The sequence below is a fragment of the Meleagris gallopavo genome, chromosome 21 (genome assembly GCF_000146605.3).
Source record: "Meleagris gallopavo isolate NT-WF06-2002-E0010 breed Aviagen turkey brand Nicholas breeding stock chromosome 21, Turkey_5.1, whole genome shotgun sequence".
NCBI lineage: Eukaryota > Metazoa > Chordata > Aves > Galliformes > Phasianidae > Meleagris > Meleagris gallopavo.
The window spans coordinates 7,448,575-7,475,736 of record NC_015031.2 but is presented as its reverse complement, the minus strand read 5'-3'; the positions used below and the strand labels follow the sequence as shown (position 1 = coordinate 7,475,736).

Here is a 27,162-nt window from a genome sequence, read left to right as displayed (position 1 = left end):
GGTGATCCTGTGCGGGTCAGGAGAAAAAAAAATCACCGAATCGTTCCGGCTGGAAAGGACCGCTAAGATCTCTGAGTCCATCCCCACCACGATCACTAAGCACGTCCCTAAATGGGGTCATGGAACTAACCGCGATCTCCCAGAGCTCTGTGGCGTAAAGAATTACAGGTAAGAGGTTTTATGGCAATGATGTAAAATGCTGAGTACGTGGTTTGTTGATGTAACGGCACCTGCCTCCCTGTTACACCAGCGGGCGGCCGTCTCTCACACAAACCCCATTCCTCACAGCCACTGCACAGCAGCTCCTCTGAACACGATTTAACAGCAGAACGCTGAGCGAGTGTCACTTGGGTCTATTGGTCATCGCCTCCAGGTTTGTCACTGTGTGCGAGGTGGGAGAACAAACTGGGCCGTTGAGAGCCTCCCAGACAACATCTCCGTGTCATTCGATGTAAGCATTCATTTAGCCCAGGATCTGACCAGTTAATTAACCAATAGCCATTTCCTCTTCGGAGAGAGGGAGAGAGAGGAGACCTTTTCCTTCTACAAAACACGTGCTCTTGAGGTTTTTATTTCATTTTGCTTTGTGCCGTGACTACAGTTCCGATAATGAAACCTCCATTGAGGTTTTCTCCTAAATCGAATCAAATGTCAGCAGCCACAGTACACGAGGGTGCTGCCGTTCTCAAGCAGGGACACAAAACGTGGGCACAGAGCTCTCACAGGAACACAACACTAGACACTGTGCAGATACACTGACAACAGAAAAACCGCGCTGAATGCCCCAATAACTGATTCATCAAATATTAAAAGATACGATGTTACATGCTGCAAATGAGAAAGTAACGTTACATTTTCCCCTACACAACTGAACATTTTCCAGCCACTTATCCACCTTCCAAAAAAAAACCCCAAAAAACACAATCTGAGCAGCAGAGAAAGCACGTCAGAAGCGAATTTCCAAACGCGAAGCAAACACAGCCGATGCAGTGCGATTCGTTCCCACGCAGGACGCTCCCATCTCCCATCCGCACAGCAGCGCAGTTCGCACCCGCGCTGCCCAAGGAGCCCCGCGCGGCGCCCCGCCTGCAGCCGGCCCGGAGCTGTCCCCGCCGCGGGTGCTGAAGCGCCGCAGCCGGCGGAGGGTTCGGCCTTCGCTTCGGGGAGCTCCCGCTGCCCTGGAAGCAGAATAGAGTCCGGAGCGCACGGGCGGCCGCGGTTAGATGTTCGCGATGGTGCAGGCTTGGAGACGTTTGCCAGAAAGGCATTTCAGAGACTTGAGTTTAGCCCCTAGGGTTTTGGTTTTCAGTGTATATATGATGGGATTTCCCAAACAGTTCATGGTTATCAGCATAGCTGTGCAGTTTCGGAAGATGTAGACGCTTGGGTAGAGATCGAGGGGGCACTGGTGGTTTATTGCATCAAAGATGACTCCTGCAAAAAGAGGAGCGTAGGACACCAATGCCAGGAGCCATATAAAAATACTAGTTCTGGCAACCTGGATTTCAGCTGATTTGTAGGTACCGATAGCTTGTCCACACGCTTTCATTCTCAGCTTTCTTTTCCTCAGGATCATAATGATTCTAAGGTAGGTGAACAGAGGAACAATAAAAGCTGCCACAACATTGGGAGTGGTGATGAAGATAAGGTAGTCAACACAAAACGGACTGTAGAGGACTGAGAGATTTTTTCCTGTGTGCAAGCAGTTCCACCCCATCAATGGCAAGCAGCCCAGAAAGAAAGCGAGGACCCAGTTAATTAAAACTACAGCTATGGAATGGTTTCTAGCAATCCTGAACCTTGTCCTAATACTCTCAGCCACGGCCAGGTAGCGTTCAATTCCAATGCTTACCAAGTTATAGATGGTGGATAGAATAGATGTAGTATATAAGGCATAAGGTGCAAGCATATCCTTAGATCCAAAGATTGTGTCGTCAGGTTTGGTGATGAACAGCATCGAAATCCAAAAACCAGAAAAACTTGTGAAGAGATCAGAAAAAGCCAAATTGCAGAAGAGTATAGAGATAGGCTTGTGCAGATCCTTTGTTGCCTTTCTGGTAATGATGGCTGTGCAGTTGAAGATCACAGATGCTATGTTAATGGTCAGCTGAGGGATGCCCAGTGCAAGTACTAAATTACGACTCCAAATTTCCGTATGGTTAGCAGAACAGTTTGAGTATCCATTCATGGTGGAAAATCCTAGATTCAAGCGGTAACCATTTGCTTCGAACATCTCATATTCTGTAAGAGGCTGTACTACTTGAGTGTTACTGTCACCTTGTTTTTCAACCAAAACATGAATCTTCAAACACAGCTTCTATTGGCACATCATCATCATGACAGTGGATTAATCTTTAACCACTTGTGTTTTTAAATATTTGGGTTACCAACTCAGAGCACTTCAGTTGCTAGGATAGCTAAAATTGGAAAACACATTTACTACTACAGAATCAATCTGCTTAAAGCAACCTTTATCAAGAACAAAATTTGGTTCAGGCATTTAGAGATCTCCAATTTCAATCCCTCTAATTGCCCCTACTCAGACCATACACAAGCAATGGACAAAAATGCTGACATTAAGCTAGAGATTCCTTATCTCTATCACTAACCTAGCCACATAACCTGCAATTCTGTTCTTAGAAATACTACTCCGTAAAATAATGAGAGATCCCTCTTTACACAGACTCTTTCAGTTTTATGTGTTTAATAATACCTTAATGTACAGTTTTAAATCTTGATTGGAGGACAACAGAATCAAGTTGGATACTGTCTCTTGCTTACAGTTACAAACCAATGAGACTGACGGTGCCTGTTTTTCTAAATATGGTTATATCTACAGAACAAACCCCAACCTAGAAAGCAAAATGCAGAACTACAAAGGTGCTCCCAAAAAGGGAGGAGGTTCCGTCTTCAAAGTAGCTCTTGTGCTTGGGCCTACAGAAATATCTCAGTAAGTACTGAATGCTGGAGTACTCAGAAGTTCTCAGAATACACCTAAAATCATCTGTATTTTCTTTCTCTTATATAAATCAGAAGTTGATGTAGAAAAATGGCAGGCATTTTTGCTGATACCATTGCAGAGGGATATTTTGTTTGTTTTTTTAAAGACTTGTACGTTAACAAAGCAACAGAATATTACTGTATCTTTCTCTGTCTTTTTAAACAGAAATGATTTATGAGAACTAAGATTTAAATATGTGAGACTAGGAAAAATATTCTTCGGACGTACATTTAACACTGTCAGACAGCAGAGGGCACTACTGTAACAATTAGTTTACAGTGGGGAGTACGGCAATTCTGAACGCTGGAGCAGCTGGGGTGAGCAGTGAGTACACCGGTGTGTCATCAGAAATAGAGCAGTAAGTACACCCGTGTATCATTACAAATAACGTGGATTGTTGTTGGTTTTTTTTCTGCCCAGGAGCCGCTGCTTTTGTTTCTTAATGCTCGATGCGGCACACCTCTATGACAGCCCACGTTTTATTTGAGACACCTACACATGGAGAGACCTCTCCAACATGTTCTAGCTGTTACTGGCATCCAATTGCAATGGAGCAGCGAGTTTTTGCAAGCTTTCCCTTGGTGAAAGCATCTAAGTGAAGGCATGTCACTCACAAAGTTATTCCAAACTAATTTGCAAGGCTCCACGTAGGAGTTTGTTGTTGTTGTTGTAGTTGGTTTGTGCTCCTTCCCCACTCTTTATTGGCATTCTAATGAAAGACTGACTTTTATTAGTAACAATTTTATACTATGATATTTACAAAGCAGCTCAGCTAATGCCTAGAAGCTTCCCACATTCTGTGCTGTCATCTGTACAGCATAGCAGCAAGTTCAGCTCTCAGACTGTAAATCTGATAGCTCTGACAGAATTTACAGTGCAATAAATCTGTGCAAATCTGATTGGCTTAAAAAGGAAAAAAATCTTTTTCCTGTTAAAGTTGAAGTTTATGAACGTACTGTGATTGGTCTGCAATTAGCACTATAAAATTAAGTATATTAGAAATGTTTTGCACAGGTAAGCAAAATATTTCAGATAGTCAAAATGAAATCCAAAGAAAGATTATACAGAAATGAGGGCTGAGAACTGATTCACCACATCTGCTGATTTATTGCTATCCTATGATCTATTCTTCTCAAGTGTCACAGCAAAGCATTCTCTGTGCCATGCATCATACAGATTTGGCAGCCACACCTTTGGTATGAGGTTGCTGCTGAGCAAGGACTCTGTTATTTCTGTCACATTCTCAGTGCCAGCACCACAAGCCAGCAGCTCCCTTTAATAACAGCAAATGCAGAGCAGATAATGTCCAGCACGGATGCCAGGGATGGCAGAGGACACCAGATCGATCTGCATGCACTCCCACTCTCTCCTGATTACTTTTTTTGTGACTTTGTGAACTGGAGGGGGGACTGAGGGCTGATGAGCAGCAGGCTAGCTACAAAGGACAACATCTCCAAAAATCTTTCGAAAACAACATAGTTGCTTAGAAATACATAGCCGTGAAGTTGGGCTCCAAAATGTCCTATTCCTGAAGATGCTACTTGACATGTCTCTGGTTTAAGAAGTTGATGTTCAATGATAAAACACTGTATGAAGTCAGAATGTAATTAAAAATAATACTGAGAAATATAACAGCTCTTAACAAAACATTTTGTAATTTTAATTCCCTGATAGAACTGCATAAAACTAGCACGGAGGATTTATTATTATGGAAACAACTTTTTCAGTCCGCTTCAATATAAAGCAAACAAACAAATGAACTGCATACATCTGTACATCTCAACTCTGATAAAGTTCCTGTAAGAATAGATGAAAGCAAACACTTTGTGAGGTAGAAGGCGACTGTGTTACCAAACCCACATGTATAACCATGTCCACTCAAGGTGATTCTTATCACATATTCTGGGAACTTCATAATCTTATTATACTTACACCCACAACACACCTGTGAGGTGTGTTACAAATTACAAATTATTTGCATAAGATCACATGAAAGAATGGCACAGAGAGGTAAACCTAGGCTAAAACTTTAAACACTGGCTCTGCCTTACTATTAGCAGGCATTTGATTAATATTTACCTTGATTTCACCTTCTCCACTGCTCTTGTTAGTACTATAACTGTTTTTAAATTTCTTTATCTGAATATCCAAATTGCTATTGTTTTGATATTTGTTGTGGACAAGACATGGCATTACTTTATTTTGCTAAAAAGATCCCAGCAATAGCAATAGCATACTTTTCTCATTAACACCTCCTAGAATCTATAAGTTTGATAGTAATTAGCCTCAGATTATTCCTGTGGAGAAGATATTACTGAAGATGCTGAAAATGCTGAAGAGAATGAGATGTGAATTTTTAAGGACCATTCACTTAAAGCAGCCATTCTGGAAAATCTACCTTCACACAACTGAGTCTGTGGTCCCAGAAATGCCCAGAACCTGCAGCACTTGGGCTTCAGCAGGAACCACTGGTGTTTGGCAGCCCTCAGAATAACAAGTCCCAGCTGAGACATGCCAAAGGAGGTTTCAAAACACGAAATTAAGTTCAGAAGCTGAGACTCTTGGTTCAGCACAGTAACCCTTGGACAACATGCACTTCCACGTTAGCACCCTGCAAAGGCAATTCTCTTTATGCTGATAATGCCCTGAGGATTCAGATATGCCCGACACTACAGCAGAAAAAGCTGCATCCATGTAAAGAAAATTAGAGCTCCATAGCATAATCGCACTACAGCTGATTTGGTGCTACCTTCAAAGCTGTGTACTCACACTGTATATATGAGAAAGACAAGGCACAGAAAGGATAAGGGATTTCATTTTTCCAGTTTATTTCCTGCCACACGTCCAGTTTCTGCTTCCATGCCTGACACAACCAATCTTCTTGGTTGTGAAGTACAACAGTTCGACCTTCACCTGAACTGCACCTGCACTCCAACAACACCCTGCACTAAGCTGCAGACATCACAGAACCTGGCCCCAAAATGGCTGAGCAATGAGGAGGACTGATTTCTGACTGCCATGACATCTAGTGTAGCTCTGAGACAAGTAAGGAACATTCAGGAAAGGAAGTAATAAAAAGAAGGAGCCTATTTATGCAATTTATGTTTCAATTTATATGGATTAAAGTCTTCCTTTTTGGGGAGGAAGACAAAAATGGTATGTATGATCTCCTTCCAAGATTCTGCTGAGTTTTCAAAACAGAAGGCTCTCTGCTCTTCCCCCACCCACCCTCTCAGGAATTTCTGCATTCATAAGTTTTGTGCCTCTAATGTCCCAGCTCTGCTTTCTTGGCCCTCACCATGAACACAAAGTGAAGACAATCATCAGGTTTGAATGTTTCAGATGTGTTAAACAGCGTTAACTGCAAGACACGAAATAATGGCAAGGCAATGCACAACTCCCTCCCTGCTTCTCTTTTATGAGTGAAGTATACAGCATAGTTGTTTCCTTCCACTTTCTACAAAGACCCTTTGTAGAAAGGGTTTCCCATCTCTTTTCTATCGCCCGTCTTCCCTCCCCATATCCCTAAGCAACTAGGGATAATAAACTGGTTGGGCTAACATTTTATCTGCTGTGTTTTGATCTCACCATCGGCTATACATACACTAAAAGAACCTCCTATCCCTCCTATAAATTGGACTGAGATAGACTCATGTCAGTCTCACCTACATAAGCCTTAGATCTTCCTTCCAAGTGTATGTTCAGCCCAGCTCCCAGCACAAAGAGCTGTGCCACTCTCCTGGTTTTGGACACAGAGTCAGCTCCAACCTGCTTTCATCCTGTCCTCTCCGTGCTGCCGGGTACAGAGGAACTGCAATCATTTGCCTGGGAGGCCACGAACAGCTCTAGACTTCCTTTCTGCAGCACATGGTAGGGTCATTTGGCTCAGACACATGTAAGCTCCATTAGATGTCACGTCAGTCCCTGTGAACGTCCTGTGAAGCCCTCTTGGTAGTAGCAGGCTAAAGTTGGATCTCACACATTTCAGAAGCCAGACTGAGGGAAATAAGTCAAAACCTTTGCAGCTGTACTCCACAGCAATGATACAAATGAAGTGCTATTTTCACTGTTTTTAATGTTCTCTCCTGCTCTTATCTGTCCTGTAGCTACAGACACAGCTGCAACCATACTGCCTGAAAAAAAATAACCTTGAATTTTACGAATCCTGCAAAACATTGGCTCTTTGCTCCTCCGACACAGATCCTTACATGCATTTATGTCCAACGTCCAGTGACGTTTATAGAAGACCCACCTGCACTGCAATTCCTTCGAAAAATATTCATGGTGCAAAGATGCCAGAGAGAACTGATAACAAAGCACTGGTCTGCTAAGTTTGGTTAGATAAAAAGATTATTCCTGTCCTCATTATTTAGATTGTAAACTTCATATGGTTAGGGAATATATTTCACTGAGTTTAAACACACTTTCTAGCACAAATAAACATGACTGCAGTGCAAATTATTACCACTTAAATAATGAGAAGCTGGAATCCTGAATTTCAAGATCAAAGTTCTTAACCTTTGGATAATTCAGCCCAAATCAGAGTGTTTCTAAGAAGCTCTTAGCTTCCAGAAAGCTAAACACAAATAAAGTGAAAAAAATTTTACCACAGAGCTTTGATTAAACTCTCTGACTGAAGACCACCCCCGAGATATGAAATCAGAGAAGCCCAAAACACCTCATATGTGCCCTTGAAGGCTGGCACCTGACACTGCCATGTTCCCAGCCCAGCTTCACTCTACGTGCTCAGCATGCACCTTGCTTAGATAGCTCCACAGAGATTACTGAACTAGGAAGGTCAAAAATGCAGTGAATTCCCTCATTGTTCTTATCACTGCAGTAACTATTTATCTTAGCACCATGTGCTAGGCAAATCATTGTCTGTTCATGTTTTACTCTATCTAATCCAAGACGGAAAAACACTAACCAGCAAATCTTCATTGTTGGAATGTTATTTATAGCTATCTTTTTTATGAATAAAGTCCTGCTCATAAGTCAGCTGTCAGATTTCCCATTGTTATTACAGCCCTGATCCCATTTGACCCCAATATAACACCACAGTGGCCTTGCCCTTCACCTGAGAGCCCACAGCTTTTGGTAAAGGCATAAAGCTCCGCAGTGCTCAGTCAACATAATGCCACACCACAACCTTTACGCTCCTTCCTGGAGAGGCACTGAGTCAAGCATCCTGCTCTCCTTGCACCCAACCCAGGATTCGGGTTGCACACCCATGGAGAGAGAAGCATTTGGAAGAATGGGAGAATTTGCATTGCCTGATTTGTTTCCTCCTCAGCTGTGTCAAAATCCAGTCCCAAATGAAAAACAGAAAGTGTGTGTATAACAGAAACCGCAGAACAAAAAGTAGCAGTGCCACTCTTGTGTACACACCTTTGTTTGTTGAACATAAAGCCTGAATTGCACTGAATCAGACACTTGGAATTAAAGCATTCAGATAGGAAAAGAGGACAGAAAAAAATATATACTAGATAAAGTGTAACAGAGTACGTATAGCATGTAGTATATATATATATATATATATACACACATATATATGAAATAACATTAAGAAAAAATAGGTAAAGGACAAAAGAAGCGTGGTCTCTGTTAATCCACTAAATGCAAAATCACACGTAAGGGAAGTGCTGGCATGCCACCTACTAAACCTTTCCTGTTACTGCACACAGAAATCCCATCCTGCAGTTTCACCACCCTGCTGTTTGAAGGGTTGCTGCGTGCTGTTGGAGTGGGGGTGATTTTTTTGATGCAGAACACTAACATTAATGCATACATTCACAGTTACTCTGAAAGTCACGTGGTCTGTCAGAAAAAAGCTACCAGTAAACAAAAATGTAACATCTCAGTAATAGGTTACTAGATCTGCATAGGTTGCAAAGTCTTAGCTATTCACTGCAGGATACTTGTTTAGTGCTAGAAAACTGTATTCCTTTTGCCATTCATTTTGGAGAAATGAATAAATTTAGGCAGACCATGAGTAGAGTAAATCTGGGGAAATTACAAGGGGGAGGAGTTCACCTTCCTGGCTATGGCTTTCAGGTCTGTCCAGGACTACTTACTCCAGTATAAAACTGAGAGCAGAAATATGATCACATACTAAGAAGTCTAATCAATTCTGGTTTCAACACTGAGCCTATTTAAAATAGATAATGGAATTGCTGTTCCTTGTTCTGTTCTCTCTGCACATTCTCAAGACAGAGGCAGTAGGTAAGTCCTTGTCTGTTATTTCTAACCCCATATACCAAGGTTACTCTTATTCATTATTTGTTTCTGAGCATTGGAGCTTACAGGGCAAACTCTCTACTTCTTCTATTTGAAAAAATGAATAATGTCTTATTTATTTCTCTGCCTTTTTCATTTGTGGGAAAATATCACATACAGGTTTCTTTCATGATTAATGAGTGTTGATTTTTTTTTCACCTTTAAAAATTCTACTTACCTTCCTCCTCCAAGAAAAATGACTGGGGTTTGGCTTGATCTCTGTGGTTGTTTGTACGTATATACAAAAAATTAACAAACAAGTAAAATAATTTTGACCATGTATTTCTTAAAACTTCAAATGGCTTATTTTAGATTTCTACTCATATTGCTTTGTCATTTATAAGATTAAATTCTTATAGTTGCCTACTGAGAAAGAGCAATATGTCTTTTGCTGCATTAGCCCAGCAGATCCATCTCTTTTTGCACTCTATGCACTATGTACATAAGTGCACTGTGCACTTACAATGACTAGATTAAATAGCAATCTATAATTAGTATTGAAAAAAGGAGAAGATATTTTTATGCTTCTATTAAATCAGCAGCACTATAACATTGAATAAATACCCTTTCCTATGTAAATATCAGCACACAGTCTCAAAATTAAAAATAAACACTGCAGTCCTTAATATAATGAAGGGTCTATTGTTTGCACTAAAATAGACAGGACTGCATTAAGGGAAAAAAAAGAGATACAGTATTATCAGAGGTATCAGAGGGAAGCACTGCACCAAGAGCCCATTAAAGAGACCTGGTTTTAAAGCAGCAATCTTGAAGATTCAGTTTCCAGACTTAAAGTAACAGAGGGTTCAGGTACTCAGATAGAGCCTTGAGCACTGCATAAGCACTGGGGTAATGGTGATGTTCCTCACATTTTATTTCTTTGTTTTAAATGCTCCATAATCACCACTCAGTAGCTTGCCTTTTCCAGATCCATACCTCACAGTTCTCTCTTCTTCAGACTGTATTTTGTAGCTCTTTTGTCTCCAGAGGCTTCCAAATGTAGTACAGGTACAAAACAGCAAAAAGAACCTTTGCTCTTCCAAAGTCTACAACTATTTGCTTGATAGAAATCTATTACTGATTAATTAATATTTTGCTAAATTTACTGTTCTGTTAAGGCATTTATTACAGAATTTTAGAAGACCACCTAGAAAACCCATATAGGTATTATTAAATTAGCACTAGCAATTAGTATTTTAGCAGAAGGAATCAATATAAGGAATGCATGTCATACATTTTGTTCTTTTTTTTCCCCACAAACCGTTACAATTTCCACTTTCTTTTCTGAGTGTAGAATTAATGGCACAGACATTAATGCTCAAGAAACTTGCTCTCTTCTCACCTTCCTTTCCAAATCTTTTCATGAGGCAGAAGCTTCACAGGGTGCATTACATACTACCTTAAAGGCTGCACATTTCAAGAAGCTATGATTTTTGAGTATCTGTCTAAATAATATTTTTATGCATCTTTTTTTTTTTTTTTTTCTGCTCCTGCCACTTTTCAGAACTACCTTGAGAGTTACCCCCTTACCAATACATTTAACATACCTGTACCAGGCTGTTTCCCTCCTACAGGCAGCCTCAAAACTCATCAAGCTTACATTGCCAATGTTAATAGTTGCTTGTATGTTAAGTTGCTTTCAAACTTGACCTCTCTTAGTATCTTAGTGTAGAACTTACTTTTTAAAAAATGTATATATTGCTAACAGCTCTCACAGAGGGCTGTGACCTCACAGAGAAGCAAATCCTCTCAGAGATCAATGACCCTCTGGATCTGCTGTTAGATAAATAGAAATGAAGCAAAATATCTGCAATATTACATCAGAAACTTTCCAAATCTTTTGAGAGAGAGCTTTTATTAAAGATACATTCAGTCTAGTGTCACTCAGAGGACAAAAATTGTAGTGGAGAGTAAAATATTTCCATCTAGAAATTTGGTATTGGTGTTAGAGCCAGCTTCACACATCACTGAAAAATAAACTTCTTTAAGAAGAATGGAATGGACCCTGACGTTATCTCCAACAAGTTACCTTGGCTGTCTCAGCACAGACAGACTTTTGAACTCAAGTTATGATTGTTATACAGGATATGTTTCTTAGGGCTCTCCTTTTTTTTCATAGAATCATTCAAGCTGCCAAAATATTATTGGTGCCTTATCTGTGAATACCTACCATAGTCCATATTTATCAGCGTATGCCATCAGTGCCAGATCCATTGTATGCAAGAAGAAAGAAGAGGTCACACTTAGCAAGTTGCTGAATGTGTACTCAGAGCAAGAGGTACCCACTGATACTGCTCTGCACTCCTCGTTGTCTACACAGCTAGATCAACTGTTTGAGCAACTTCAGAAGGCAGAGATTTTTCTAGCTCTGTCATTGTGATTAACCAGTAATAGCACTAAGTGCTCAATATCTTAAAAACTGAAAATGTTACTAACAAACTTTTTCATTAAATACAGGGTTAATTACATTCTAGCTCTATAAAAGGGACTGTTACTGCCAACAGAGGTGCAGCTCAGGATAAGATGAGCCACTGTTGTACTCATTGTGGGTTTCATATTTGGGTTATAACTGAAGGAGTCTTATGGATGGGAAAAGAATGGACACAGGATGACTAAGGATGCAAATCCTGTGATCTCAGAGTGCACTTATTTCCTTCTACAGCTTATGATAAAGGTGCAAAGAGGTATGGCATTGTAACAACTGCTTTCTCATTCTCTCAGCAGAAGACAGAAAAGCACTTGTGCTAGAGCAGCAGATGAGATAGAGTGGCTCTTCATTTAGCTGTAACAGCCTGTTTTATTTTGGGGAGACAGGGAACCAAGCTCAGCAGGCAACGAAACAACACCGCACAATGCTGGAGGACTCCTGAAAGGCAGCTAAAAGGCATTAGAGCTGTATATGGAATGAAATTTGAAATGCTTTTATCTTTATTCATTTCTGCAGTGAGCCAGCTATAGTATCCAAATACACCCACATTACACATAGGAATCAATTATGTCAGAACAAGAATGCTTTGATTCTCTTCACGTTAGTCTATGTGTGAAGTTGTTTGAGAGTATGCACTGTTTAGTCACCTCTTGTTGTAATTTAAATTCCTCTGCAGATCCTGACTTTCACTTTAAGAATTACACATGTAAGTTTATAAGATCACCTCTGCTGGCTCTGCTGCACATGAAACCAAAACCTGCCCCTTCACCCCAAGCATGACTGAACTGCTGAGCAGCTATTGCATGTAGCATGTAGCTCTGAGTGACTGCCCAGGTGACATGAATTGTGCTTTGTCATATTTGTGTTGCGCCTAAGACAGTAGGAGTTGATGCTCTTGAGCAGACAGATGTTTTGCTATGTTGGTGCATCCAAGGGCATCACAGCTCCGAGTTCAAAAACCATTGGTCAGCAGATAGCAGCCTGTTTCTGGTGACATGTAAGGAGTGGGCAGCTGTCTGTATACACAGTGGACCCAGTCGCATCATCAAAGCTCAATTTAAAGATCACCTTGAGCAGGGTGAGTACATCACATTGTTATCAATTTGTATGAACACTCTGTTCAGCTGATCCTCATACAAAATTGCAATGTGCTGCATCACCTCGTCCTTCTCAGCATTCAGGCCAAGTACGTACAACAAAACATACACAGGAGGTATTCACAGGTGACAAGTGACATTACTTCAGCTTATAAATTATTTTTCTTTCTCCTACAGCAAAAAACATTGGATTAAACTTTACATGATGCATGTCATCCAGTGGTACTTAAAACTTCTCATAGATTTTACAGTTGGATTTTGAAAGCTGGAAGCAGATAAGCACTTTCATAGCTTCCTCTTAGCTGTTCAAATAACCAGCACGAACTTCAAGGTCTTTAAGTCATACTGCGAGGTTCAGTTTTTCACCTTTATGTCTGTCTCCATACAAATATACTTTTTCCTCTCAGTTTGTGGCATTGTAGGTGATGCTTTGTTAACAGGGTGCAGAGCACACCAATGGTCGGTGGTTAGTTACTACACCAACTGCAGGATCAGTCAGCAGAAATCCAGCACGGAACATTACAGGAAGGGCTGTAAAGCCAGATAGTAATTTGTTTGAATTAAATTTTAAAAATACTCCAAAAGATATTGCTTGAATTTTGTTTGGCGCTGCTCCGTTGTAAACAAAGCAAAGCAAATTTCTCCACAGAAGCTATCACCTTCGCCCTGGATACTCTATTCTTGTTAAAAGTCAGCTTCCTTTTTTGATATAGCAGATTTATGAGGATATATATATATGTGACAGAAGTTACAACAGTATCACAGATCAGAGCTAAAACTATCTTCCTCGCTATGTGACACAAAGGAAGCCATTTACAAGTATTTACAAAGTAAACTTAGAACCTCTCAATCTCCATAATCTTCTTTAGCTTGTATGCGTTGCAGAGTAAGGCATCACTGCGCATGTGATTTATGTACACACGTGCAAGTTATTAACGCCGGGCTCAAATCAGATGCAGTTCCCTCATTACCACACTAAAGTTTATCTTTGAGTCTAAGTAAGTCCCTGGAATGGACTGGAAAGCAATACATACAGACATACATATAGACGTATAACATTGCGAAAAATAAAACTTCCAAGTACAAGTGAATAGAAGAGAGATGAACGATTACTAGCGTTTGTTTTAACAAGGCTAGAGATAAACACATGTAAACATTTGGAACTGATTTTGCCTGTCACAGTGGTTGATGAGGACTTCCTGAGAATGAGTAATACCTAAAAACATATACAAAGGCAGATACATACATGCTTAGTTTATGTTTAGCAACCCATTAATTAGAAAGACAGACTTAGATTCCGCTTGCACTTAAGTTGCTTGCTCTTTTGTACTAAAGATAACACGTTTCTCAAAGCCAGCTAAAAATACTCCTGTTCCAACACAAACCAAAGCTAAAAATATACCGAGTGCAAAACCAGCACCTGTAATTTCGTAGAAAAGGCCAGCCTTCCCTCGGCTGAGTGCCTGCGGTGGCAGCAGGCTGCAGGGACCTGACTGCAGCCATGGGAGCTGCGGCATCCAGGGCAGCCCGGGCTCCTGCGAGGCAGGAGCGCTATCAGCTGAGCATCTCAGGAACAAGGGATTGTCAGAGGATACGGCTGAAAGAGGTGACGAGATCTTAAGGGGCAAACAAAGGAGTCAGTCAGTGAAAGAGCGAGAGGAGGGATTATAAAGAGCGACGGAGGTATTCTTACTGCCTCGGTACTTCGGCTGTTAGTGGCATAAAGGTTATTTCAAGAGATTAAGTATGTTTCATAGAAACAGCTATAGCAGTCAGTCGATTATTAAATTGCCAAGCACTTTATTCAAAGGTTAAAAATGGTTTAATTAACTTTCTTCTGGAGATGGACAAATTAAAAGGGCAATTTTCAGCTAACCAGCCTCCCTGCAGGCGGAGATGCAGGCTTCCAAGCGGGTCCAGCTGGGGCAGTGAGTGGGAACAAGCCGGGCAAAGTAGGGAACTTTTATGGAATTCAGGCAGTCTGACCATTGTCCAAAGAGCCTAAGGGTCTTTTCCTAGATCACACAATGGCACATTAGCAAACTGTTAACGTTCTGGCTTCCAGCCAGAAGCACTGTCCTCTTCCATCCAGCTGCGTAAGTGAACAGAAGAGGGAGTTCTCAACTGAAGGAATTTTTTTCCTCTGGCTTCCAAGCTAGACTTGATAGCTAAAACAATTGAAAACGTTTACAATAAAATGAAAACAATACGTAATTGTATTGTTTTGCAGCTGATTTGGCACCAAGAAACAGCTCTGGTCAGGAAATCAGTTGTAAATTTGACAAGGAAGAAGCAGAGATAAGTAGGGCTGCTTACTTGCCAAGAGAGACTCCCTAAATTTAACCGCCTGCGAAGGAAGAGGAGGCCTTCAGCCCAGTTCAGCCCTGCTGTAAAGTAAAACTCAGTGAAGTCAGGGTAACACCTCTTATATGGTGCATTGTAACATAAGTTGAGAGTCCACGATGCAGTGTAAGAGCCAGACATGGGTGATAACACAGCAACTTTAAGTCCAAGTGTACAGGCGTTGTACTGAATGAGTGCGTACACTGAATCGTGGTACTGCCAATGGCAACAGCAGCGCTGTCTCAACGTCAGTAATACAAGGAGCTGTTGGAAATCCTGGTTAGTATCTAATGCTGTTCTAAGCGTGGATGCTCATGGCTTAACTCACAAGCTAATGAAATCTATGAGAACGATCTGCAACACCCTGCAGTGCCGCTGGTATTACAGCAACGGTTTCAGCACCTCAATTGCAAAATCACAAACAAAGCCCTCACAAAAAATCCTCTGTATTCTTCCAGGCAATAAGGTAAATCACATGAAAGAAAACAGGGGAGCTGAGGTTTGAGTGGGGTCAGAGGAACGTCAGAAAGAAGCTTCAGAGAAAGAGAGCAGGAGAGACTTGGAAGCAGAAAGGTGAAGGGCAGGTTGTCACGGGATGGGACAAAGGATGGATGCAGCAAGAGCAGGAATTGCAGATTATGAAGGAACTATCTGAACGTTGTAAACACCAGGGAGGGAAAAGAATTGTTTAGGGTGGTTCAATGATATTTCTAGGAGTGATGGGATGCAGATAAGCAAGTGGAAAATGTAAGCTTTTAAACAGGAAACATTTCCTGACGGTGAATTCTAATAGACTGTGGAAAAGTCTCCTGCAGGAAGTGGCAGGAGCCACCTAGACAATCAAAACTAGACTAGACAACATGCCTTAGGGCATAATCATACCTCAGAGCACAGACAACAGACTGAATGTGACAAGTATCTTTCCTACTTGCTTCAGAAACAAAGTCCAGGGGGAAAGAAGGACCATTGTAAATGCAAGGCCCAAAGACGTAGGGAAGAACCACATCTGATTCAAAGAAAATCCAAATACAAATTTTCCTTGTAAGTGACACGGAATATGGCAGTATGGCCTTTCCTGAGCTGTATCTATGCAAACATCCCGTTCTCTAATGGCACATTATTGCCAATGTCTCATTCACAAGAAACATTAATTCATTGTTTGCCGCGTTCCGCAGTGTTTAATTAGCTCATTGTTTATGGTTTAACAGCTTTAAGGGCCTTTTTCCTATGAATTGATATTCTGTTCTATTTCCCTGATGCAATCCAGCTTTCTAAACCACAACTGTGATTGCTACGTGACAGAAAAAGACTTGTTAGTTTGTAGACATTGTGAGTTTTGTGAAAAGTCTGCAAAAATCAGATATTGGTTGTTTGGCGTAGGTTTCATTCAATGGGAGAAAGGAGAATTCTCATGGGTGCTGCATGTGAGGCATTAACCTGCTTTGGAAGGGGGGTTGGACTCAATGATCTCTGGAGGTCCCTTCCAACCCCTACGATTCTGTGATTCTGTGACCAGTCGCACTGGTGGGCTGGATTTATTTTAAGTTCTTTTTCTCTGCAATTTGTTGTGCAGGTTGAGATTCTTAGTGTCTGTGTGCCAGTCCACTAAGATGTGGCTGAAACTCACAAGCATATCTGAGAGAACCTGCCAAATTCCTGCCAGCTGGCAATAAGTTTGGTCACTTTACTTGATAAGGGTTGGACTCAGTCCCAGCAATGAAGGGCTGCACTGCTTACCCCCATTTCACTCCTCTGAAACAGAGGCGCAGGATTAGGACCACTGATGATACCATGTGATGGCAGTTACCTTTACTCAGTGCTTCCCACGGTGGTCTTTGATTTTCATCCTGCTATGGTCACAACCCAAAAGCTCCACAGCTTTGCTCCCAATGAACAACGCACTTACTGCACTTTCTCCTAGTGGTGAATCACACTGACTGTAAATTTTCATTTGTATTGCAGTACTGCTGTGATGCCCAAGTCACAATCACATTCATACAAACCCAGAACAGTAAACTTCGTTTCAAGAATTTACAGTAAATAAATCGAGTACCTCACATGACCTTGATTTTTCACCTGACAGCTTTCCTCTTCGGTATAACTCACATCCCAATAAGTCTGAGTCAAGTCTTTGCACACAGCTAGCCCTTCATGCTGCATACATCCTACTACCTTTAAACGTCTGCAACCAGATCATTCCCACAGAGCACCACCTTCTCCCCTGAGGGTTTATGTGTATATAACTTGCATAGAAAGCCCACCCCAGTCCCAGTGTGCCCTGCCTGCACATGCAGATGCTCTAACAAGATAGCCACTGAGCCAAAGCAGTTTTTAAAAATGTCTGCAGTCATTGATCTATGCAAACTTTAACACATTTGAAACATAATCAAGCATTGTGGAGCTTGGCCTACCCACTCTTTGCTAAGCATTTATTGATTAACATATTGGTTAAGGTGCTTGTTGACATTCTGTACCTGGAATGTTGGGTTCTGCTGTTTCCTAGTGGAGATAAGGAATTGCTCAGCACTGCCGAAGGTCTGCCCACTGCCTTGTATACACAGGCCTGAAATAATGCAGCAATCACTTTTAGAAATGGCAGGCTTTAAAGCCAAGCTTTGTAGATGTTTAGAAGTGTGTCAAAAGGTAGAAATTTGATTCAACAAAGTTTTTGATCATTACGAAATATTGACAGAGTGACAGTGTAGAAGCCACTGCTGTTCTAACAGTGTGAATGTAGTATTTTTTGCTTACTTTTCCTCTTAATGTTAATAAACATTTGCTTAACTAGAATGACTCAACGTTATTTTAGCTGTCAGTGTAAATTTAATTTTTGTGAGAAATGAACTAAAACAATATCATTTTTTTTTCAAGCTTAAATTCATTGCAACAATGCTCCTCCAAGCTTCCTTCTTGTTCTATTGCAGCTGGTCGAGGTTCCACGTATAACTTTTCCTAAATACTCAATAGAAAGATGGCACTGTGATGTTATCGATGTGAAGTTTGAAAGCAGTTAAGAGCCTTCCAGCAGATGTGTTATAAAAGGTCACAAATTATGGTAATTAGCAGTCAAATGACACATGGGATTCTGTAACAATTTCTATAAATTGACTAGTCTGATACTAATAATGATTATAAGAGGTTTTGAATTGTTATTGATCGAAGTTAAATAGACACAGAGAACTATTTCCATTAAAATCCATTTAAAATTCAGTACTATCATAAGTAATCACTGAAACATGGGGCTCTAAACAAAAAAGTCCTTAATTTCTGAGTAGATGAACTCATACTTAAATTGCATCAGTTCAATTCCTTTGAATTTCACATTTCTCCTGCTAAAGGAAAAGGCTTTCCGTTGAAAAATTCTGCAACCTTCTCTGTGGGATCACAGCTGAGTTAGAATGAGGATTCTCCATTTCCTACTGAAAATGAGACCCTTTGTTACTTAAAACCTTTTATTGCACAAGGTATCTTGAGCAGCACTGTGCAAAGAGAGTGAGGTAAGACATCCTGAGCAAGTTAATTTTCAAGTAAATGAAACAATGACAAGTACAGATAAGACATTATTTACTTTAACACTACATAAATTCAGACATAGAACCTTCCCTTAAGCCAAGGTTTCAAAACCACATTGTTTACAACTGCAACTCGTCCACAGGTCTATTTTCATGCTACCACAGTTTTGTGAAGGAGTCTTAACAGGTGTAAATTGACTCATGTAGGACCAGAAGGAGATCTGAAAAGAGGACAGGGTTTGTTATAATTTTCACACTATCTTCTGAGGTATTTGATATTAGAACCAAGGTAATCTGGGTGTGCACTCCATATTGCTAAGAAATGTCTAGCAACAAGATACAGATTTACAAGCAAAGCACTCACCTTTTACCAGCTGTTGTTTATGGATATGAAACATGAGATTTCTTATTCTAATAAAATCAAGCAGACCAAGCAGATGTCAAAGCTGCACCGTCAGTCATAACCTCATCACTCCCTAAGGACAGAAGTTACCAGCCCGTTCCTCATCTGCCTTTTGGAGGGGCAATTTGTACAGCTTTTCACTCATCTAATTCTGAATGTCTGATCATCTTATTTATTTATTTCTTAGTTGGACAACACTGGTGCTATCTGTCGCAGAAGAAAGAAGAGCCAAGCTGTGAAGGTACTGCTTAACAATTTGTTCCTCTGGTCACGTTAGTGCTTGGACCCTTCTGCTTTGCAAAGGGCAAAATGCACACAGCTGCATTTAATGCTGCATGATTGCACTACAAGTAAACAGAAGTGCTAAATACAGTGCCTAATGAGGGCATTTTAAAACTATCACTGCCTGCTCTATTAATTTTATATCAGGCAAGGATAAAGCTACAAATACAAAAATATACCAGAGAGGTAGCCATCCTAGCAAGTTTGATATAAACATAGCATTTAAATTCTTGAGGACAGAGTTAGGAGAAACCCTAATCTTCTCCCTACAGCTGCACCCTTTGTTTTACAGCAGTACCCATGCTGGCTGTCTGCTCCATTGCTCAACCCTGTGCCCAGCAATGCCCTCCCCAAACCTGGCTGTGCTGAAAACAGCATTTCAATCCCAACATCCCCATCAACACAGCTCTTATTTATTTTTATTCTAGTCTCCAGCCAACCAGCTAATTACAACAAGAGTATACTTTAACTTTACAGCCATTTCTATGTTCTTATTTTCCTATTTCAGTCAACACTCTGAAGTATATTAACATTTCTTAGAACTACAACAACTACATGCTAAGAAAGCTCCTTTATTAAATTCCCACTATCCAAATTTCTTTCTATAAAAAGATATTTCCAGATTCCCAAGCAAGTGTGTATTAGCTGGTAGGTGTTCTGGTTTTATCAAGGATTTCAGTCTACAGAAAAATAATATTTTCTTTATTTTTAAATAGACCCTCGGCTCTGGCATACAGTAGATGCCAAATGCAAAGGAAGCAAACAGTCACCCATCAATATTGTCACCAAAAATGTCATTTATAACAAGAGCCTGACACCACTGTATTTTGAAAATTACGATGTGAAAGGGACTTCAAAATGGACAATAGAAAACAATGGGCATACAGGCAAGTACTGACAAATAATGGAACTTATTTGCATCTTCACATTGTGTCTCCTTTCCCTCCTTCCATGTTCTTAGCAAGCTGTTTCCTATCACTGCTTTCACTTAATGGAAAGAAAGAAGCTAGCACGCTCCTATTTCAGAAACAAAACTTTCAGAAAACCTGAACCAAGGCTTTCTAGGAACTTTGTTGTCATTATCTGATTTCTGGATCCTGAACACAGTCCTTGAGCACCTCAACAGAAATTTATCTATGTATCTGTACAGAACTAAGCTTGAGACAGCCAGGGAACCTCTAAGTCAAATACCACCGTCTAGAACCAAGCGCAGGTGGACATAGGGGTAACAGACTTTGCAGAGGTACGTGAGATTTGCAGAATAATCTTATGTCCTTCATTGCTGGGCTTGCCCTCTCTGACACTTGTTCTGTGTAAGGAAGGATTCTGCTAAAGAATACAACCTGGGAGACTCACTCAGCCCCTGGCGTGCGATGCTGTCTTGCTAGCTCCGTAAATAACTAGCAGAAATCCTTTCAGACTTCAACACGGGCTTTTTTTTCCAAATGAGGAAGTAATACAACGTGGGGCTGTCGATCAGCTCTTTACTTTACTGACTCAGTAAACAGTGAGTCTGTGAACAGCAACTCAATAAACCATAAACCCAGGAAGAGAAATTCAACACTGATTGACTTTTTTCTTTTCAACCAAGGAAATAGTAATGATGATACTTCAGCCATTTTATGCTAACTTACTATTAAAAAAAATGCAACAAGACATAGTTTTTTTAAAGTTATCCATTGGTATTCTTGAAATCTTAGATGTGTTGTTTTAATGGCCAAATTCTCAGAAGAGGAAGTTGTAGGTGTTAAATACATTCCTCAGTTAAGATGGAGAGGCAGTACACAGACAGATGGATAAGTTTTCACCACTGCAGATTCTCATTCAGATCATCAGTATTTTGACAAATCATAAGAAAAATCCATGTTTGATTTTTTCACTAAATTCCATGTTACAGAATGATACTTTAGAGTCCATATTGCAGTCACTATGCATAGTAATGTCTTTTACACCAAAATTAGTATTAAAAACAACTGTTCAGAACTGCCATCATTTTCAAACGAGCAAAAGAAATACAGCTTTATCTGGGCTTTTAAAGTTTCTTTCCTATTTGTGCAACCAATTCCTGTGCTATAAGAACAGCACTGAAACTGCTATTGCTTAAATTGCAGCAGCAATTAAAAGCTCTACATGAGATTAGACTATCATTATGTTCAGTGATGTGCAGACAGTAAAGGTCAGTGTCTCAAAGGTCCTACAATCTAAATAAACCAAGCCAACAAAGATACATTAACATCCACATAAAGATAAAACAGAAAAGTAACTGAGTGACTCACAGAAGCTTCCAGTTCATTTGGAACTCAGAACTGAAGTGGAATCTCCAGGGCTTTAATCCATCTTCCTTATGGAAAAATAAAAGTACTGGGTCTCATGTAGAGACCCCCACAGGCCATGTCTCCGAGCACACACTGGATGTCTCAGCACACAGTGTGCTTTACACAGGCAATGGCCACTTACAGATAGAAAATATATTTTCTGGGATAATTTTATTTTGCTATTTAACAGGGAACCGATCCTCACATTAGATAGATATAATGATTTAATGCTTTGTCTTAAGTAGTAGCACTAATCTAAATTAAAACAGAAACAGGTCCAGTTTAAATAATGGTGTCTTTAAACCCCGTCTAAAATAAATGTTACAGCGCAGACAAGTTTGTGCACATTGATAGAGGGCACTGTGAAGAAGTATAGGATCTACCAAATGAGATATGCACCTCTAATCCCTGGGTTGTAATGGCAGTGAACCATCCCCTACTCAATCAAGAAAAGACAATCTATTACCCCGCTTTCTTCAAAATGCAACTGATCACTCTCCAAAGGATAAACAAATGAAAGCCATAAAAGTCTATAAAACACTTTCCCAGAATAGTCTACAGCAGCATTTACCAAATTCATTTTCTTGCATCTGCAGATGAAGTCATGAGTAACTCAGCTCCCTAGAAATTAAGAGGATAAATGAGTCATTCAGAGCAAATCCCAGCTAGAGAAGGGAGCAGGAGTTCCAGGTGCAGTGCCATAGATGAGGAGCACCCAAATGCTGTTTCACATTACCAGGAAGTGGGCTGTGATATTCCACCTTTTCATCTCCAATCTATCTCAGCTAGCATGTTTTAAGAATTCAGTTCCTGAAGAATTGAACTTGTGCAACACATGGTATGAAAAAACAAACCTGAACTTTAGGGTAAATTTCAATCTCTCTGGTGTATTAATGTATGATGTGAACATCTTAGAAACTATTTATTCATTTTCCCCAGTTAAAGTAACATTGAACACGAACTCTAAAATTGGAGGCGGAGGTCTGAAAGGAATGTACAAGGCGGTAGAATTCCATCTGCACTGGGGAGTCCAAGAGGAACAGCTCTACTTTCCTGGGTCAGAACACAGCATAGATGGAGAAAAACAAGCTATGGAGGTAGGTGGGACCCACCAGTGGATTTGGGCCGTAATTAAAATACTCTGTATTTTTATGACGCTATTAGAGAAAAAGTATTGGACAGTTTTCCTATGAATCACCAATAAGTGGAAATAAAGAATCTGTGACGCATTGCTCACTAATCAGAACACTAAGGAAAACATACTGAGTTTATGTAACAAGGACGCAGTTAAGATAGCAAATCTGGAGTTATGCAGCTTTTAGAGAGAAATATCTGCAAGTCTGTATAGTCTGATTACACTCTCATACTGTTTATTCAGACTGCATATTCCATTTCTGGACAGCAACAATGAACTAATCTCTTTACCTGAGAAAAATAAAATTCTCTCCAAGTCAAGGCAAGTTGCCAGTGCTGGTGCACATGGGTGGTGGAAGGACATCACCACCCACTGTCAAACAGAGTAAAAGTTTAACTGTTCCACTGCACAGTCTGAAAATGGAGGGTTGCTGCAGTCCACAGAGAACTTCATCTTCTGGTACATGGGTGGGGAAGCAGCTCTTGCTCTGCTACAGCCAAAGTGCAGAGAAACAGCCAGGCTACACTTAAAACTACTAACTGCAGAGGAAAGCAAGCACATCACTGGCCTTAACTATTTTGTTACAGCTTCATATTGTCCACATAAGAGAAGATGCTTCGGATTTAGCAGATGCAAAGAACTATGCAGATGGTATAGCTGTGCTAGCATTCTTTATAAAGGTAGGTGGCCAAATTCTAATTCTTTCTCTCAAATCTAACGGCAAGATGGCCATGTACCACAGTGTCAATATGACATTATTCCAAGACCTAAACCTTCCTAAAATTCTACGGACCTACAATGCCAGAATGTGGTTCCTTTATCTTTTTACATATTCCATTTGCTGCTGTTACCTTTGTGAATCTTGACTATCACATTCACAATTCAATTAAAAAAAAAAAACACTTGCTGAGGAATATATGACCTGGAATAAAAATGTTTCCATTTCAGATTGATGAAGAAAATAAAAACTATGCAACTCTAATAAGTGAATTAGATAATATTCTACAGAAAGGTAGGAATCTTGGCTTGTTCGATACACACATCTATTTACTTTACGCACACATTCTACATGGCAATTCAAGGTCCAATCCTGTTCTGGTTGTAGTAAAGGCTGTTATTGAAAATTCACAGGCAAAGAATAAAGGTTAGTTTGTCAAGTACTCAGAGCATTGGAGGTGGGAGAAAATCTAGTTCTCGATATTTGCAGGTGAAGAATGCTTAAGCACCAGAATGGGTATTTCTGCTTCTGTAGAACAAAGCAAAGTGAGAAGAAAAACATGCAGAAGAACATTTCAACAAAAACAAATGTTTTTAATAACAAGAGAGGTGTTCATATTTTAAGCTGTGGGATTTTGCAGGCAGTGGTCATGGATTTCACAAGCAATGCAGTGCAGCTGTGCCAGCAAGCCTGGGGAGAGCACATGGGGACAAGAATTTACACAAGCATTAGCTGCAGGTGCATTTGAAGACATGTATGAACAATACCTTAAGCTGTGCTTGTTAAAAACAGTATTTCTGCCTGGTTTGCCCAGACACATCATCACAGATGGAGCCTTTGCCACTGGATTCTCTTCTCCCACCGTTATATGAACTTGTAAAGTACTATCGGTACGAGGGCTCCCTCACCACTCCTGACTGCCACGAGACAGTCATCTGGACAGTGTTTGAGAAGCCAATTCAACTCAGTTTATGGCAGGTAAGTCACAGAGGGATGCTCTGAAAGATCTGCTTCCCGTGATTTTCCTGCCTGCCTGCTCACTCGCATGAGTTAACCCAGGCCTATTAGCTGCTCCACTGCTTACGGAATCACAGAACAGAAGAACAAAGAATATTCCCAGCTGGAAGGGACCTGCTCCATGAGCTCTGGCAACTCAGGGCTGTGCCCCTGCCCTGGGAGCCTGCTGTGCCCACCGCCCTCTGGTATAAAACAATTTCCAAGGTTTTGTTGCTATGACAAACAGACACATTCTCAGCATTAGGTTAAATCCAGACACTCTCCTAATGCCAGTTTTGACAGCATCACTTAATAGCTCTCTTAAATCAACTCTCAAAAAAGAGGAATAAGAGATCAAGTCACAACTGTCTCTAAAATGCACGTTGCTCAGCTGACAGAGTGTATGATTAAAATAATTAAGATGTCCTGGAATGAATCTCAGCAATACTAGCTGGGCAAGAGCCAGCACCTTCATATTTGCTTGTTACTTGCAGTGTAGTCAATCATTTTACTCAAAGAGCAAGGCTTGGCCTCATGCATAGCACAGCATCTCACTTTTGTGCCAGTTTCTAAGCAAACAAAGAAATGAGTCACATAAACCTAATCTTCTTACGTTGCATCCCTGTGATATGACAGACAAGGACAGAACAAGTGTGTCACAAGGTTTGATCTCACCAAGTCCTTGGGCTGGACAAAAAAGCATTCAGCTCACACAGGAAGCCCATGTGATTTCCGCCTCTGAAATCGGTGGGTCACCTCCGGCAGCAGCCTCCACCACAGTGCTTCCTGTAAGGCTCAGTACATCCATACAGATCAAAACAATGACACAGAATAAGGCACTGCAGCTATAAAAGCTTATCATTTCCAGTATTCCACAGAAAAAAAAAAAAAAAAAGGACTTTACAATTTTCTTTTTCCAATATCTGCAGGTTTCCCAGTTCTCATCAGTTCACTTTGGAGGGAAGAACTCAACAATCATGTCTGAAAACTTTCGGCCTGCTCAGTTTCTGAATGGTCGATATGTGTACTGGTCCGGTGCCAGCAGCCTCCTGCCTCCTGCTAAGGTTTTAATGTTGGCTCTGATCCTTCCATGCCTCCTAAATTCTCTCTTCCAATGAATAATTCTCACCTCATTCAAGGTTCTGGGCTTTTATTCTGTTTTGTTTTTGTATCAAGTATTCCCTCTAACCACCAACTCCTTAATTATATCTGAATACAGAATATCTTCTTCTCCTCCTTCATACATTAACCAACAACTTCTGTTGCTGCTCCTATATAAAATGAATCTGTGGCACTAAATTACAAAAATCCTAAGGAACTGTAAGATTAAACTATGAAGATTCACACTTTAAAAACACTTAAAGAAAACATTAGGATGGATTATCAGCAATCCTGTGGTTTTAACACAACATTGGAAGGACATTTGATAAGTTATATGGAGGACTTTCAGGAGAAATCTTTTCTTAAGTGCCTGTGAGGGTAGTTTTTTTCTGGAGTATGTTTACATTCAACACTGCGAGTCAGGAAGGACCACCCGGAGGAACTCTTATTATGCCCACGTTGTCCTACATAAAGGTAAAACACAGAGCACAAAAATGCCCACAGAATTGGACGCCTAGGTCATTCTATCCAGTGAAAGACGTGACAAACTCATCTGTACTAACACATTTTTCCCCCTTCCTCTTTCAGAGTACCTAACAAGTAAACTCTTAGGGAAGGATACTGCATTACCTATATGCAGTCTACTGATTTATTCAGCCCAGAATGACATTCTATTCCAGGATGCCCGTGGCTGATACGATGTGCTATAAAGAAAAAGGGAAGCTTGCTCACATACATGAATTGCATATCTGCAGAAATTCCCTCTTCGTAGGGCTGTGTTTGGAGCACAAGACTTTCAAGATCTTTTACCTAGTTTTCATTTCTGTAACAAAAATGGAACAGTTCAAGAAATGGCTCTTTCCAGTATCGCTTTTTTAGAAACATTTAAATTTCAATTTGAACATCTCAGAGTGAATATTCCCACAATTATTTAAATAACAACATACCTTCAAAATATTCATGTATGGTTAACATTCGTAGTTTCAGTAAGAAGATTTCAATTTGAATTGGTTTCTTCAGCTCTTACCAAGTTACATTCAAGAACACTCAGTATACTGGGGAATGGGATTTCCTTGAACTGTTCCAGCTCTCTTTCTGAAGACAGACAAAACTGACTTTCTTCAGCTAGTGCCATACACATTGCAGCTGCTTTGGGAATTTTAGATTTTGGCCATCCCAGGATAACAGTTCATTCTAGAGGATGACTACTTTCTTTAGGGCAACGTTTGCAAAGACGACTATGTTACGGCTACACAGTCATTTTCAGGAAAATATGACAGTGTGACTAACTACAGATCACCAAAGGAGAAAAGTTATTTCATATTTAACAATTAATAATATGAGCTTTAAAAAAAAAAACATGGGAAAGCAAATTTACCTTATTATATTTAGAAGAATGGTTAGGACTTTAACTGTATTTTTAAGTAACAAAAACTTTGGAGAAGCAAACATAAAAGAAAGATTAAAATTGAACATACTGTACGTTCTTTGGGTTGAGTTTTTATTTATTTTATCTTTGCTGAAGAAAAACCCATGCAACATTCATTAAGAAAAG

At 40.3% G+C, this 27,162-nt stretch overlaps 2 protein-coding genes across 3 annotated transcripts; one reads left to right on the top strand and one right to left on the bottom strand.

Moving 5' to 3' along the window:
* Positions 1-14: 14 nt before the first annotated feature.
* Positions 15-10,943, bottom strand: LOC109363681 (lysophosphatidic acid receptor 1-B-like). 2 transcript variants are annotated; one of them, XM_010722028.3, is made up of 3 exons: positions 10,825-10,943; positions 9,456-9,496; positions 15-2,417 (listed from the first exon to the last, which is right to left on the bottom strand). In XM_010722028.3, the coding sequence occupies exon 3, from the start codon at positions 2,231-2,233 to the stop codon at positions 1,220-1,222; it is 1,014 nt and encodes a 337-aa protein (XP_010720330.1). In that variant the 5' UTR covers positions 2,234-2,417; positions 9,456-9,496; positions 10,825-10,943; the 3' UTR covers positions 15-1,219. The 2 variants fall into 2 exon arrangements, with proteins under 2 accessions (XP_010720330.1, XP_010720329.1); XM_010722027.3 differs by lacking the exon at positions 9,456-9,496.
* On the top strand, positions 8,958-27,089 carry CA4 (carbonic anhydrase 4). The gene is made up of 8 exons (XM_010722029.3): positions 8,958-9,223; positions 19,248-19,301; positions 20,059-20,229; positions 22,597-22,754; positions 23,380-23,472; positions 23,741-23,804; positions 24,325-24,488; positions 25,436-27,089. The coding sequence occupies exons 1-8, from the start codon at positions 9,166-9,168 to the stop codon at positions 25,622-25,624; spliced, it is 951 nt and encodes a 316-aa protein (XP_010720331.1). The 5' UTR covers positions 8,958-9,165; the 3' UTR covers positions 25,625-27,089.
* The last annotated feature ends 73 nt before the right edge of the window (positions 27,090-27,162 follow it).